This window comes from Catharus ustulatus, chromosome 34 (genome assembly GCF_009819885.2).
Source record: "Catharus ustulatus isolate bCatUst1 chromosome 34, bCatUst1.pri.v2, whole genome shotgun sequence".
Classification (NCBI taxonomy): domain Eukaryota; kingdom Metazoa; phylum Chordata; class Aves; order Passeriformes; family Turdidae; genus Catharus; species Catharus ustulatus.
This window is the reverse complement of record NC_046254.1, coordinates 1,080,908-1,095,602: the sequence shown is the minus strand read 5'-3', so window position 1 is coordinate 1,095,602 and position 14,695 is coordinate 1,080,908. Positions and strand designations below refer to the sequence as shown.

Below are 14,695 nucleotides of genomic sequence, written 5' to 3'. Positions count from 1 at the left end.
GGAATTTTTGGGAATTTTGGGCTGTCCCTACTGCAGCAGGGGGGCCTGGCTGGGCTCCTCCTCGTCGAAATATCGATCCTCCAGATCCCGCGACAGCAGCTCCAGGTCGTCCAGCTCCGGGTTCTCGTCCACCTGGCTGCAATTCCAGAAATTTCAGCAAGTTCAGGAATATTGGGGGAATTTTTTGGAAAACTTTTGGGACTTTTTGGGGGGGTTTTAAATTTTTTTAGGATTTTTTAAAAGGTTTTTTTTGGTATTTTTTTTATTAATTTTAAATTTTTTTAGCAATTTGTGTTTAATGGCTTTGAAGGAATTTTGTGGAGTTTTTGGGAATTTTTTTTCATTTTTTAGGTGGTTTTTTAAAAGAGTTTTTAAATTTTTTTTTTTCAGTTTGAAAATAATTTAGTGATTTGTGTTTGATGGTTTTGAAGGAATTCTGCACAGTTTTGGGGATTTTTTGGGAGTTTTTGAGATTTTTTTAATTTTTAGGAGTTTTTTTTAAAGTTTTTAAAATTTTTTTTAGTTTTAATATTTTTTGTGATTTGTGTTCAATGTTTTTGAAGGAATTTTGTGGAGTTTTTGGGATTTTTTGGGGACTTTTTAAAAATTTTTAAGGGTTTTTTTTAAGGGTTTTTTTGGTATTTTTTGTTTTAGTTTTAAATTTTTTTAGTGATTTGTGCTCGATGGTTTTAAAGGAATTTTTTTGAGTTTTGGGATTTTTTTTTTATTTTCTAGGGTTTTTTTAAAGAGGCTTTTTTTGGTATTTTTTGTTTTAGTTTTAAATATTTTTAGTGATTTGTTTTCGATGGTTTTGAAGGAATTCTGGAGTTTTTGGGATTTTTTGGGGGAATTTTTAGGGTTTTTTAAAGGTTTTTTTCTGGTTTTTTAGTTTTAAAATTTTTTAGCCATTTGTGTTTGATGGTTTTGAAGGAATTCTGTGGAGTTTTTGGGATTTTTTAAAATTTTTAATGCATTTTCTAAAGAGTTTTTAAAATTTGAAAATTTTTTAGTGATTCGTGTTCAATGGTTTTGAAGGAATTTTGTGGAGTTTTTGGGGATTTTTTTTAGGGGTTTTTGAAAGTTTGGGGGTTTTTTTTCAGTTTTAAAATTTTTTACCGATTTGTGTTCGATGGTTTTGAAGAATTCTGGGGAGTTTTTGGGATTTTGGGGGGAATTTTAAACTTTTTTTAAAGGGTTTTTTTGGTATTTTTTGTTTTAGTTTTAAAAATTTTCAGTGATTTGTGTTCGATGGTTTTGAAGGAATTTTGTGGAATTTTTGGGATTTTAAAAAAATTTTTAGGGTTTTTTTAAAGATATTTTTTGTTATTATTTTTTTTTTAGTTTTAAAATTTTTTAGTGATTTGTGTTTGATGGTTTTGAAGGAATTCTGTGGAGTTTTGCCCCTCCAGGAAGCTCTGGGACATCCTGGAGGATTTGGGGGGAATTTTGGGGGAATTTTGGATATTTTGGTTGTTTTTTGAGGGATTTTAAAAGTTTTTTTTTTATTTTTGCCAATTTTGGGTTGGAGATTTTTCTGATTTTGGATATTTTTGGATATTTTTGGTGTCACCTGTAGTCGAAGTCCCCGTCCTGCCCCTCCAGGAAGCTCTGGATCATCCTGGAGGTGAATTCCAGGCGCAGCAATTCCTGCTCGGCCGCGTCCGGGATCCGCTCCTCATCCTCATCATCCTCATCCTCTTCTTCCTCCTCCTCTTCCTCCTGCTGCTCTGCCTCAGCTGGGGGCAGAAAAAACATTAAAAAAACAAAAAAACCCCAATAAAATACAAAAAATTCCAATAAAATACAAAAACCCAAATAAAATACAAAAAATATAAAAAAACCCAATCCCCAATCCCAATCCCAATCCCAACCCCAATCCCAATCCCAATCCCAATCCCCAATCCCAATCCCCAATCCCCAATCCCCAATCCCCAATCCCAATCCCCAATCCCCAATCCCAATCCCAATCCTAATCCCAATCCCAATCCTAATCCCAATCCCAATCCCAAATTCCCAATCCCAATCCCCGATCCCCGATCCCTGATCCCCAATCCCCATCCCAATCCCAATCCCAATCCCAATCCCAATCCCAATCCCAATCCCAATCCCAATCCCCAATCCCAATCCCAACCCCCATCCCAATCCCAATCCCCAATCCCAATCCCAATCCCAATCCCAATCCCAATCCCATTCCCAATCCCCAATCCCAATCCCAATCCCAATCCCAATCCCCAATCCCAATCCCAATCCCAATCCCAATCCCCAATCCCCAATCCCAATCCCAATTCCCGTTTTTCTCACCCTCGCTCTCCTCCAGCGCCCTCAGCAGCAGCTCCTGCAGGTTCTGGGGTTTTTTGGGGCCGTTTTGGGGGATTTTGGGGCCGTTTTGGGGTTTTTGGGGTGCCCGGAAGCGCCCGATGTAGTGCTGGAACAGCGCCGGCGCCCGCAGCCGCATCCGCTCCTCGCTGAAATATTCCCCCTCTGGAACGGGGGAAACGGGAAAATTGGGATTGGGGAGAGGATGGGGGGAGGCACAGAGAAAAATCCCAAATCTGAGCGAAATCCCCACAAAAATATCCCAAATCTGAGCGAAATCCCCACAAAAAAATCCCAAATCTGAGCGAAATCCCACCAAAAAATCCCAAATCTGAGTGAAATTCCATTAAAAAAATCCCAAATCTGAGCAAAATCCCTCCCCAAAAAAATCCCAAATCTGAGTGAAATCCCCCCAAAAATTCCCAAATCTGAGCAAAATTTCCACACAACATCCCAAATCTGAGCAAAATCCCTCCCCAAATCCCTGAAATCCCATTTAAAAAAATCCCACGAGACCTGATGAAAATCCAAAAAAATTCCATAAAACCTCACAAATTCCCATAATCCCTCCCAAACCTCAATAAAATCCCCCCAAAATCCCACAAAAAACCCCGAGAATCCGATCTAAATCCCAATAAAATCCCATTAAATCTGAGCGCCAATCAAAATATCCCAAAATCCCATAAAAATCCCATAAAATCCCAATAAAATCCCCCATAATGCAATCAAAATCCCATAAAATTTCCCAAATCTCATAAAATCTCATCAAAATCTCATCAAATTCCATTAAAATCCCCTAAAATCAGCCAAATCCCATAAAATCCCATTAAATTCCCATAAAATCCCATTAAAATCCCATTTAAAATCCCATTAAAATCCCACTAAAATCCCATTTAAAATCCCATTAAAATCCCATTAAATTCCCATTAAATCCCATAAAAATCCCTATAAAACCCCATAAAATCTCCCAAATCCTACAAAACCCCACAGAATTTGATCAAAATCCCAACAAAACCCCATAAATTCCCAATAAAATCCCACTAAAATCCAATCCAAATCCCCTAAAATCTGATCAAAATCCCAGTAAAATCGCGGAATATCCACTCAAAATCTCATAAAATCCCATAAAAAATCCCAATAAAATCCCAATAAAATAATACAAAATTCCCCATAATCCGAGTAAAATCCCATCAACGTTTCAGTGAAATCCCATAAAATCCCAATAAAAACCTGTGAAATCCTATAAAATCCCAGTAAAATCCCACAAAATCAAATAAAAATCCAATAAATCCAATCAAAATCCCATAAAATTCCCTTAAAATCCCATAATCCCCCCTAAAATCCCAGGAAATACCAATAAAATCCCAATAAAATAATACGAAGTCCTCCACAATCCCAGTAAAATCCCATAAAGTTCCCCAAATCCCATCAAAATCCCAATAAAACCCCATAAAATCCCTATAAAATCCCACAAAATCCCATAAATATCCCATAAAATCCAATCAAAATCCCAGTGAAATCCCATAAAATCCCACTAAGATCCCATCAAATCCCATAAAATCTCCCAAATCCCACAAAACCCCACAGAATTTGATCAAAACCCCAATAAAATCCCAATAAATTCCCAATAAAATCCCAATAAATTCCCAATAAAATCCCAATAGAATCCCAGTGAAATCCCATTAAAGTCCCACTAAAATCCCATAAAAACCCTATAAAACCCCATAAAATCCCATAAAATCTCCCAAATCCCACAAAACCCCACAGAATTAGATCGAAATCCCAATAAAACCCCAGAAATTCCCAATAAAATCCCACTAAAATCCAATCCAAATCCCATGAATCCCAGTAAAATCCCATAATATCGACTCAAAATCCCATAAAGTCCCAATAATTTCCCAATAAAATAAAATTCCCCATAATCTGAGTAAAATCCCATCAAAATTCCAGTGAAATCCCATAAAATCCCAATAAAATCCTGTGAAATCCTATAAAATCCCACAAAATCAAATCAAAATCCAATAAAAGCCAATCACAATCCCAATAAAACCCCATAAAATCCCTATAAAATCCCACAAAATCCCTATAAAAAGCCTATAAAAATCCCATAAAATCCCATTAAAACCCAATTAAAATCCCATAAAATCCCATAAAAATTCCATTAAAATCCCATAAAATCCAGTTAAAACCCCATAAAATCCTATAAAAATCCCAATAAAACCCCATAAATTCCCTATAAAAAGCCCATAAAAATCCCATTAAATCCCATTAAAACCCCATTAAAATTCCATAACATCCTATAAAAATCCCATAAAATCCCATAAAATCCCATAAAAATTCCATTAAAATCCTATAAAAATCCCATTAAAACCCCAATAAAACCCCAATAAAATCCCATAAAAATCCCATAAAATCCCTATAAAACCCCATCAAATCCCATAAAATCTCCCAAATCCTACAAAACCCCACAGAATTTGATCAAAACCCCAATAAAAACCCCAATAAAATCCCAACAAAATCCCAATAAAACCCCATAAAATCTCTATAAAATCCCATAATTCCAATCAAAATCCCATAAAATCCCAATAAAATCCCATAAAAACTCCCAAATCCCACAAAACCCCACAGAATTTGATCAAAACCCCAATAAAACCCCAATAAATTCCCAATAAAATCCCATAAAATCCAATCCAAATCCCATAAAATCTGATCAGAATCCCAGTAAAATCCCATAATATCCAATCATAATCCCATAAAATCCCAGAAAAATCCCAATAAAGTCCCAATAAAATAATATAAAATTCCCCATAATCCGAGTAAAATCCCATCAAAATCCCATCTAAGTTCCAGTGAAATCCCATAAAATCCTGTGAAATCCCAGTAAAATCCCAGTAAAATCCCACAAAATCAAATCAAAATCCAATAAAATCCAATCAAAATCCAAAAAAACCCATAAAATCACTATAAAATCCCATAAAAATCCCACAAAAATTCCATTAAGATCCCATTAAAACCCCATTAAAATCCCATAAAATCCCATAAAATCACATTAAACCCCCATAAAATCTCCCAAATCCCACAAAACCCCACAGAATTTGATCCAATAAAATCCAAATAAAACCCCAATAAAACCCCAATAAAATCCCAGTAAAATCCTCCATAACGCAATCAAAATCCCACAAAATCCCCCAAATCTCATAAAATCTGATCAAAATCTCATAAAATCCCATTAAAATCCCATTAAATCACCCACATCCCATCAAAATTCATTAAAATCCCATTAAAATCCTACTAAAATCCCATTAAAAATCCCACCAAAACCCCATTAAAAATCCCAAAAATTCCTATAAAAATCCCAATAAAACCCCAATAAAATCCCATAAAAATCCCATAAAATCCCTATAAAACCCCATCAAATCCCATAAAATCTCCCAAATCCTACAAAACCCCACAGAATTTGATCAAAATCCCAATAAAACCCCAATAAAATCCCAACAACATCCCAATAAAATCCCATAAAATCTCTATAAAATCCCATAAAATCCCAGTGAAATCCCAATAAAACTCCATAAAATCCCATAAAATCTCCCAAATCCCACAAAACTGCACGGAATTTGATCAAAACCCCAATGAAACCCCAATAAAACCCAATAAAATCCCATAAAATCCTCTGAAATGCTACAAAATCCCACTAAAATCCCACAAAATCAAATCAATATCCAATAAAATCCAATCAAAATCCCAATAAAACCCCATAAAATCCCTATAAAATCCCATTAAAACCCCATTAAAATCCCATTAAAACCCCATTAAAATCCCATTAAAAAACCATTAAAATCCCAAAAAAATCCCACTAAAATGCCACAAAATCCCTATAAAACCCCATAAAATCCCATAAAATCTCCCAAATCCCACAAAACCCCACAGAATTTGTTCAAAATCCCAAAACACCCAAAAAATCCCATAAAATCCCTATAAAGTCCCATAAAATCCCAATAAAACCCCATAAAATCCCACTAAGATCTCATTAAAACCCCAGAAAATCTCCCAAATCCCACAAAACCGCACAGAATTTGAACAAAACCCCAATAAAATCCCAATAAAATGCCAGTAAAATCCCATAAAATCCCATTAAAACCCCATAAAATTCCCATAAAATCTCCCAAATCCCACAAAACCCCACAGAATTTGATCAAAATCCCAATAAAACCCCAATAAAATCCCATTAAATCCCTATAAAATCCCATAAAAATCCCATAAAATCCCAATAAAACCCCATAAAAATCCCATAAAATCCCTATAAAATACCATAAAATCTCCCAAATCCCACAAAACCGCACGGAATTTGATCAAAACCCAAATAAAACCCCAATAAAACCCCAATAAAATCCCCAACCGCCCCCGGTGTCCCCATAAACTCCGTCCCCCCCCCGGTGTCCCCCCGAACCCCGTCCCCCCCGGTACCGCGGAGCAGCTCCTGCAGGGCCGCGAAGCGCCGGTTCCGCAGGCGCGTGCGCGCGGGGGCGCGGCCCCGGGGCCGCCTTTGGGGCGAATCCCCCGAATTTGGGGCCTTTGGGGGGAATTCCGGGGGGTCCCCGGGGTGGGGGAGGGGCGGGGAGGGGCTTTTGGGGGGGGTCTCGCACATGTCTGGGGGAGGGGTCCTAAAAACGGGGAGGGACCCCAAAAATGGGGGAGGGACCCCAAAAATGTGGGGAGGGGTCTTAAAAGAGGGGAAAGGGACCCAAAATTGAGAGAGGGGACCCCAAAATCCTTAAAAATGGGGGATGGGACCCCTCAGGGAACCCCAAAATCCCCCCCGGTCCCCGCAGGCCTCAGCGAGGCCCGCAGGCCCCAACCCGCGACCGCGGCTCCCGGGACCCCAAAACCTCCCCAAATTCCCCCGAGACCCCAAAATTCCTCCCTGAAACCCCAAAAAATCCTCTCGGGGACCCCCAAAATCTCCCCAGGACCCCCCAAAATCTCCCCGCGAGGCGGAAATCTCCACCCGGGGCCCCCAAATCGCCGCGGTTCCGCCCGGCCCCGTTTCAGTGCGACACCGCCGCTGCAGGAAGCGCGTCCGGCGCGGTTTGACGTCACTTCCGCTGAGGGAAACAAGGGCGCCGCGCGAAGGTTCCGGGGGTCCCAAAAAACTCCGAAATTCCCGAAAATTTCCCCAAAATTTCACCCAAAAATTCCCAAAATTGGGGAAAAAAAGGGGGAAAAATGGGGGAAATAAAGGAAATTTCTGTAAAATGTGAAGGGGAGGGGGGAGAGCGAGGGGAGAGGGAAAATGGGAATTAAAAGGAAAAAAAATGGGGGAAAATATTGGGGAAAATGGGAAAATATTGGGAAAAAAATTGGGAAAAAAAGGAAAAATTTGGGAAAAAATGGGAAAAGAGGAATGGAAATCCAAAGGGAGCAGGGGACACAAAAAAGGAAAGAAAAATGGGAAGAAATTGGAAAAAATTGGGGAAAAAACAGAAAAAAAAAGAGGGGGAAATGGGAAAAAAAAAATGAGAATAAAATGGGAAAATTTGGGGGAAAAAAAGGAAAATAACGGGAAAAAATTAAAAAGGAAAAAATTGAAAATAATGGGGAAAAATCAGAAGAAATTGGGGCAAAATCAGGAGTAAAACAGGAAAAATTGGAAATAATGGGGGATAAAAACTGAAGAAAATGGGGAGGAAATGAAAAAAAATTTAAAAGGGGAAAAAATCAGAATAAAATGGGAAAATTTGGGAAAGAAATTAAAATGGGATTAAAATTTTTTTTTTTAAATGGGGAAAAATGGAAAATAATGGGGAAAAAATTTAAAATAATGGGGAAAAGTCAGAAAAAATGGGGAAAAAAATTTAAAAATGGGGGAACTGAAATTAATGGGGAAAAAAAATATTGGAATTTTTAAATGGGGGAAATCTGAAAAAAATGGGAAATTGAAAAAATGGGAGGAAATTGAAAAAAAAATGAAAAATTCTGGAAAAAATGGGGAAAAATTGAAAATAATGAGGGGAAAGTAATGGGGGAAAATTTTAAAAATGGGAAAAAATGGGGGAAAATCAGGAAAAAAAATTGAAAATAAGGGGGGGAAAAATGGGAGAAAAATTGGGAAAAATGGGGGAAAATTTTAAAAAAATTATAAAATAACAAACAGGATAAAATCAGGGAAAAAATAAAAATAAAGGAGGAAAAAATGGAGGAAAAATGGGAAATAAAGGGAGATAAATTGAAAATAATGGGGAAAAATTTTAAAAATGGAAAAAAAATGGGGTAAAATCAGGGAAAAGTTAAAAAAATAAAGGAGGAAAAAATGGGAGAAAAATTCAAAATAATGGGGGAAAATATGGGAGAAAAATTGGAAAAAATGGGGAAAATTTTTAAAAATTAGAAAATAAAAATTAGGGTAAAAATGAGGGAAAAAATTAAAAATAAATGAGGAAAAATGGGAGAAAAATTGAAAATTATTGGGGGAAAATAATGGGGAAAATAATTTTTTAAATTAGGAAAAATGGGGTAAAATCAGGGGAAAAAAAAGGAAAAATAATGGGGAAAAATAGGAGAAAAACTGAGAATAATGGGGGGAAAAATTTTAAAGATGGGGAAAAAATGGGGTAAAAACAGGGAAAATTAAAAATAAGGGGGGAGAAAAATTGAGAAAAATGGGGGAAAAAATTTAAAAATTAGAAAATAAAAATTAGGGTAAAATCAGGGAAAAATTAAAAATAAAGAAGGAAAAAATGGAGAAAAATTGAAAATAATGGGGAAAAAATTTAAAAATGGGAAAATAATGGGGTAAAAGTAGGGAAAAAAATGAAAATAAGGGGGGAAAATGGGGGATAAATTGAAAATAATGAGGGGAAATTAAAAAAAGGAAAAATTAAAAAATGGGGTTAAAATCAGGGAAAAATTGCAAATAATGGGGGAAAATTGGGAAGAAAATTTTTAAAAATTAGAAAATAAAAATTAGGGTAAAACCAGGGAAAAAAAATAAAAATAAAGGAGGAAAAAATGGGAGAAAAATTCAAAATAATGGGGGAAAAATGGGGGAAAATTTAAAATAATGGGGAAAAAATTTTAAAATGGGAAAAAAATGGGGTAAAATCAGGGGAACAATTGAAAACAAGGGGGAAAAATGTGAGAAAAATTGAAAAAATGGGGGAAAATTTAAATACAGTAGTTTCACGAATACAAGCCGCACGGATTATAAGCCGCACCCCCGGTGCCTCGACAATGTTGCTGTCTTTGTCAATAGATAAGCCGCACCCCGAATATTAGCCGCACTTTCGTTCCTAGCGAGAATCCGTGTGCAGCTTTCACAAATTGGCCAATTAGTAACAGGATCGCGGCATAGCGGGCTTTACTGGCTCGGGGCGGGGCCAGGCAGGCTCGGCCCGCTCATGGTTGCCGACGGGGCCGGGTGGCCCAGCTCAGCGCCACGGCTCGGCGGGGCTGGCCGGGTGGTGCTGCCGCCGCCTCCGGGCTCGCTGGCCCCCCTCTCCTGCCAGCACCGCCCCGCTGCCGCGTTCCCTAGCCCCGCCGGCGGGCTCGCCGGCCGCGGCGCGCCGCCTTCCCTAGCCCCGCCGCCGGGTTCGCCGGCCGCAGCGCGCCGCGTTCCCCAGCCCCGCCGGCGGGCTCGCCGGTCGCGGCGCGCCGCCTTCCCTAGCCCCGCCGGCGGGCTCGCTGGCCGCGGCGCGCCGCCTTCCCTAGCCCCGCCGGCGGGCTCGCCGGCCGCGGCGCGCCGCCTTCCCTAGCCCCGCCGCCGGGTTCGCCGGCCGCGGCGCGTTCCCTAGCCCCGGCGGCGGGCTCGCCGGCCGCGGCGCGCCGCCTTCCCTAGCCCCGCCCGTGGGCTCGCCGGCCGCAGCGCGCCGCGTTCCCTAGCCCCGCCGCCGGGTTCGCCGGCCGCGGCGCGTTCCCTAGCCCCGCCGCCGGGTTCGCCGGCCGCGGCGCGTTCCCTAGCCCCGGCGGCGGGCTCGCCGGCCGCCCCCTCCCGTCTGCACCACCGCCGCGTTTCCTCGCCCTGGCCGGCACTGCAGGCCCCCGCACCGCCAGGCTTCCCCACGCTGCTGGCCCCGATTCTGCTGGGCTTCCCCCGCTGCCAGGCAGCCCCACCCGTCGGCCTTCCTGCTTCTGCCATGCTCCCCTGCACTGCTAGCCCCAGTTCTCCCGGGCTCCCCCGCCCTGCTGGCTCAGGCTCTGCCGCCCTCCCTGCCCCGCCCTGCTGGCTCAGGCTCAGCCGCCCGCCCCCCACACTGCTGGCCCCGCCTCTGCCAGGCTTTCCCACCTCAGCCGGGGCCGGCCGGGCTCCAGCTTGGCTTGGGGCTGCCGCGGGCTCTCACTTCCGTGTTGGCAGCTTTTAGAATTTTGTTAATAGATTAGCCGCCCCGGAATATTAGCCGCACTTCCGGGTTTCCACCAAAATTTTGGTCAAATTGGTGCGGCTTGTATTCGTGAAATTACTGTAAATGGGGAAAAATGGGGTAAAAACAGGGAAAAAAATTGAAAATAATTGTTAAAAATGGGAGAAAATTGGAAAATAATGGGGAAAAATTTCTAAAAGTTAGAAAATAAAAAATTGGATAAACCAGGGGAAAAAATTGAAAATAAGGGGGAGAAATGGAGAAAAAAATAGAAAATAAAGGGGGGTAAATGGAAAATAATGGGAAAAAAAATTTTTAAAATGGGGTAAAATCAGGGAAAAATTGAAAATAAAGGAGGAAAACATAGAAAATAAAGGGGTGTAAAATTTAAATAAATGGGGAAAAAAATGAAAATAAGGGGGAAACTGGGAGAAAAATTGAAAATAATGGGGGGAAAATTGGGGAAAATTTTTAAAAATAAGAAAATAAAAATTAGAGTAAAACCAGGGAAAAAAAATTAAAATAAAGGAGTAAAAAATAAAGAAAAAACTAGAAAATAAAAGGATTTAAAGTGTAGAAGTGAGAAATAAGCAGCAGAAACACAAAAACACCGGAGCCAAAATGAGGTGAAAAATAATTCTTTGTTTTGGGGATTTTTTGGGATTTTTTTGGGATTTTTTTGGGGTAAATTTTGGGGGTTTTGGGTCACTGGGAGGAGCCGAGGAAGGGCCAGGGGGGGCCCTGGGGGAGCTGCTGCCAGCTGGGGGGGAACTGAAAAAAAATAAATAAAAAATGGGGATTAGAGCCTAAAAAACACCAGGAGTTCATAGAGAATTCAGGGTTTGATAGCACAGAAATTCCCTTTTTTTTTGGACCAAAATTCCCATTTTTCACCCCAAAAATTCTGATTTTTTACCCCCAAAAATTCCCATTTTCACTTCCCAAAATTCCCAACTTTCTCTCCCAAAATTCCCATTTCTACCCCAAAATTCCCATTTTTACCCCATAATTTCCCTTTTTTAACCCCAAAATTCCCATTTTTCCCCCCAAAATTCCCAAATTATCTTTTTTTATTCCAAAATTCCCATTTTTAACCCTAAAAATTTCCTTTTACTCCCAAAAATCACCCCCAAACCCCCCAAAAAATCCCCCAGACTTCCCAAAAATCAACCCAAGACACCCCCAAAATCCCCCCCAAAATCAACCCAAAATCCCCCCAAAAAATCCCCCCAAATCCGTCCAGACACCCCAAAATTTCCCCCAAATCCCCCCAAAATCCCCTTTAAATCTCCCCAAATCCCCAAAATCCCAAAACTTCCCTAAACCCCCCAAAAATCCTCCACAAGTTCCCCCCAAATCCCAAAATTCCCCCCAAAAATCCCCAAATCCCCCCCAAAATCCCATTAAAAAACCCCAAAATTCCCTTTAAATCTCCCCCAAAAAAACCCCCAAAAATCCCAAAATTCCACAAAACCCCCTCAAAATTCCCTTTAAATCTCCCCAAATCCCCCCTAAAAATCCCAAATTCCCCCAAAATCCCTCAAACCCCCCAAAATCCCACAAAAAATTCCCCCAAAAATCCCAAAAATCTCCCCAAATCCCCCCAAAAATCCCACAAAAATCCCCCCAAAATTCCTTTTAAATCTCCCTAAATCCCCCCCAAAAATCCCAAAAATCTCCCCCCAAAATCCCTCAAACCCCCCAAAATCCCACCAAAAAAACCCCAAAATTCCCATTAAATCTCCCCCAACCCCCAAAATTCCCCCCAAAAATCCCAAAATTCCCCCAAAAATTCCCCCCAAAAAACCCCAAAATTCCCTCTAAATCTCCCTAAAACCCAAAAACCCCCCAAAATCCGATTAAAAAACCCCCAAAAATCCCAAAATCTCCCCCAAAAATCCCACAAAAAACCCCCCAAAAACCCCAAAATCCCACAAAAAACCCCAAAATTCCCATTAAATCTCCCAAAATCCCCCCAAAATCCCCCAAAAAATCCCAAAATCCCCCCAAAAAATCCCAAAATCTCCCCAAAATTCCCTTTAAATCTCCCCAAATCCCCCCTAAAAATCCCAAATTCCCCCTACAATCCCTCAAACCCCCCAAAATCCCACAAAAAATTCCCCCCAAAATCCCAAAAATCTCCCCAAATCCCCCCAAAAATCCCACAAAAAAACCCCAAAATTCCTTTTAAATCTCCCCAAATCCCCCCCAAAAATCCCAAAAATCTCCCCCCAAAATCCCACAAAAAAACCCCAAATCTCCTTTAAATCACCCCCAAAATTCCCCCCAAAAATCCCAAAATCTCCCCAAAATTCCCTTTAAATCTCCCCAAAATCCCCCCAAAAATCCAAAATCCCACAAAAAATCCCCCCAAAAATCCCAAAATTTTGGGATTTGGGGACCCTCAAATGTGGGGAGGGACCTGGGGGTCCCAGAAGGGGCTTGAGGGGGAATTTGGGAAATTTTTGGGGGAAATTTGGGGATTTCAGGGAAATTTGGGAAATTTTGGGGGGATTTTGGGAAACTTTGGGGGGGAATTTCTGAAATTTTGGGGGGATTTGGGGAAATTTTTGGGGATTTTGGGAATTTTTGGGGAGATTTTGGGAAATTTTGGGGAGATTTAACGGGAATTTTGGGGGTTTTTTTGTGGGATTTTGGGATTTTTGGGTTTTTTTTTTGTGGGATTTTTTTGGGGTAGATTTTGGGATTTTTGGGGGTTTTTTTTAATGGGATTTTGGGGGGTTTGAGGGATTTTGGGGGAATTTTGGGATTTTTGGGGTTTAGGGAGATTTAAAGGGAATTCTGGGTTTTTTTTTGTGGGATTTTGGGGGGAATTTTGGAGAAATTCGGGGGAACTTGGGGAGGTTTTGGGGTGGATTTGAGGTGATTTTGGGGTGATTTTAGTCAGATTTGGGGTTTTTTGGGGTGATTTTGCAGGATTTGGGATGATTTTGCGGTGAATTTGTAGAATTTTGGAGAGATTTGGTGAGATTTGGGGAAATTGGGGGTGATTTTGGGGTGATTTTCCAGGATTTGGGGTCGATTTGGGACAATTTTTTGATTTTTGGGAGATTTGGCGTTGATTTGGAGAGGATTTTGTCAAATTTTGAGCTGATTTTTTCAGATTTTGGGGTGATTTTGTCAGGTTTGGGGATGATTTTGAAGAATTTGGGGTTGGATTGGGGGGTTTTGGGGAGATTTTGGGGAAATGGGGTGATTTTTGGGGTGATTTGGGCTGAATTGGGGGGGATTTGGGTGATTTTGGGGTAAATTTGGGGTGATTTCAGGTGGATTTGGGCTATTTTAGGGTGATTCTGGGGTATTTTTGGAGATTTTGGGGTGATTTGGGGTATTTTAAGGTGGTTTTGGGGTATTTTTGGGTATTTTAGGGTGATTTTGGGTGATTTCAGAGGGATTTGGGGGTGATTTGGGTGATTCTGGGATATTTTTGGGAAATTTTAGGGTGATTTGGGGGTATTTTAGGGTGGTTTTGGGGTATTTTTGGGTGACTTGGGATATGTTAGAGTGATTCTGGGGTGTTTTGGGGTATTTCAGGATTTTTTGGGGTGTTTTTGGGTATTTCAGGGTGTTTTTGGGTATTTCAGGGTGTTTTTGGTATTTCAGGGTATTTTGGGATGTTTTTGGGATGTTTTTGGGATGTTTTGGGGTATTTCAGGGATGTTTTTGGGGCCTTTTGGGGTATTTCAGGGTATTTCAGGATGTTTTTGGGTATTTCAGGGTGGTTTTGGGATGTTTTGTGGATGTTTTTGGGGTATTTCAGGGTATTTTGGGTTATTTTTGGGATGTTTTTGGGGTTATTTTTGGGATGTTTCTGGGTTATTTTGGGATGTTTTTGGGTATTTCAGGGTATTTTTGGGATGTTTTTGGGATGTTTTGGGTTATTTTTGGGTTATTTTGGGTTATTTTGGGTTATTTTTGGGTTATTTTGGGATGTCTCAGGGTGCTCTCTCCTCACCTGCTGTCCCTGGCCGTGGGTCCCCGTGGGGGCGCCGCTCTGGGGGCTC

General features: G+C 40.7%; 1 protein-coding gene and 1 long non-coding RNA gene across 2 annotated transcripts; both read right to left on the bottom strand.

Annotated features, from left to right (window-relative positions):
* On the bottom strand, nt 1–6,961 carry CCDC97 (coiled-coil domain containing 97). Its single transcript, XM_033083875.1, has 4 exons — nt 6,781–6,961; nt 2,302–2,481; nt 1,571–1,736; nt 1–136 (listed from the first exon to the last, which is right to left on the bottom strand). Exons 1-4 carry the CDS (start codon nt 6,959–6,961, stop codon nt 28–30), a joined length of 636 nt encoding a protein of 211 aa, XP_032939766.1. The 3' UTR covers nt 1–27.
* A 4,391-nt stretch (nt 6,962–11,352) lies between these two features.
* On the bottom strand, nt 11,353–14,685 carry LOC117009663. The gene is made up of 2 exons (XR_004420510.1): nt 14,647–14,685; nt 11,353–11,441 (listed from the first exon to the last, which is right to left on the bottom strand). It is a non-coding gene; the product is annotated as an uncharacterized LOC117009663 (long non-coding RNA).
* Between the last annotated feature and the right edge of the window lie 10 nt (nt 14,686–14,695).

Bases quoted from the DNA above. Each gene is read 5' to 3' on its own strand.
- CCDC97 (XM_033083875.1), bottom strand. From the start codon at position 6,961: ATGTGCGAGACCCCCCCCAAAAGCCCCTCCCCGCCCCTCCCCCACCCC. The intron at 2,482-6,780 runs GTACCGGGGGGG...CCCCCGTTCCAG, and splicing joins CCTGCAGGAGCTGCTCCGCG to AGGGGGAATATTTCAGCGAG. The intron at 137-1,570 runs GTGACACCAAAA...CTGGAATTGCAG, and splicing joins GACGGGGACTTCGACTACAG to CCAGGTGGACGAGAACCCGG.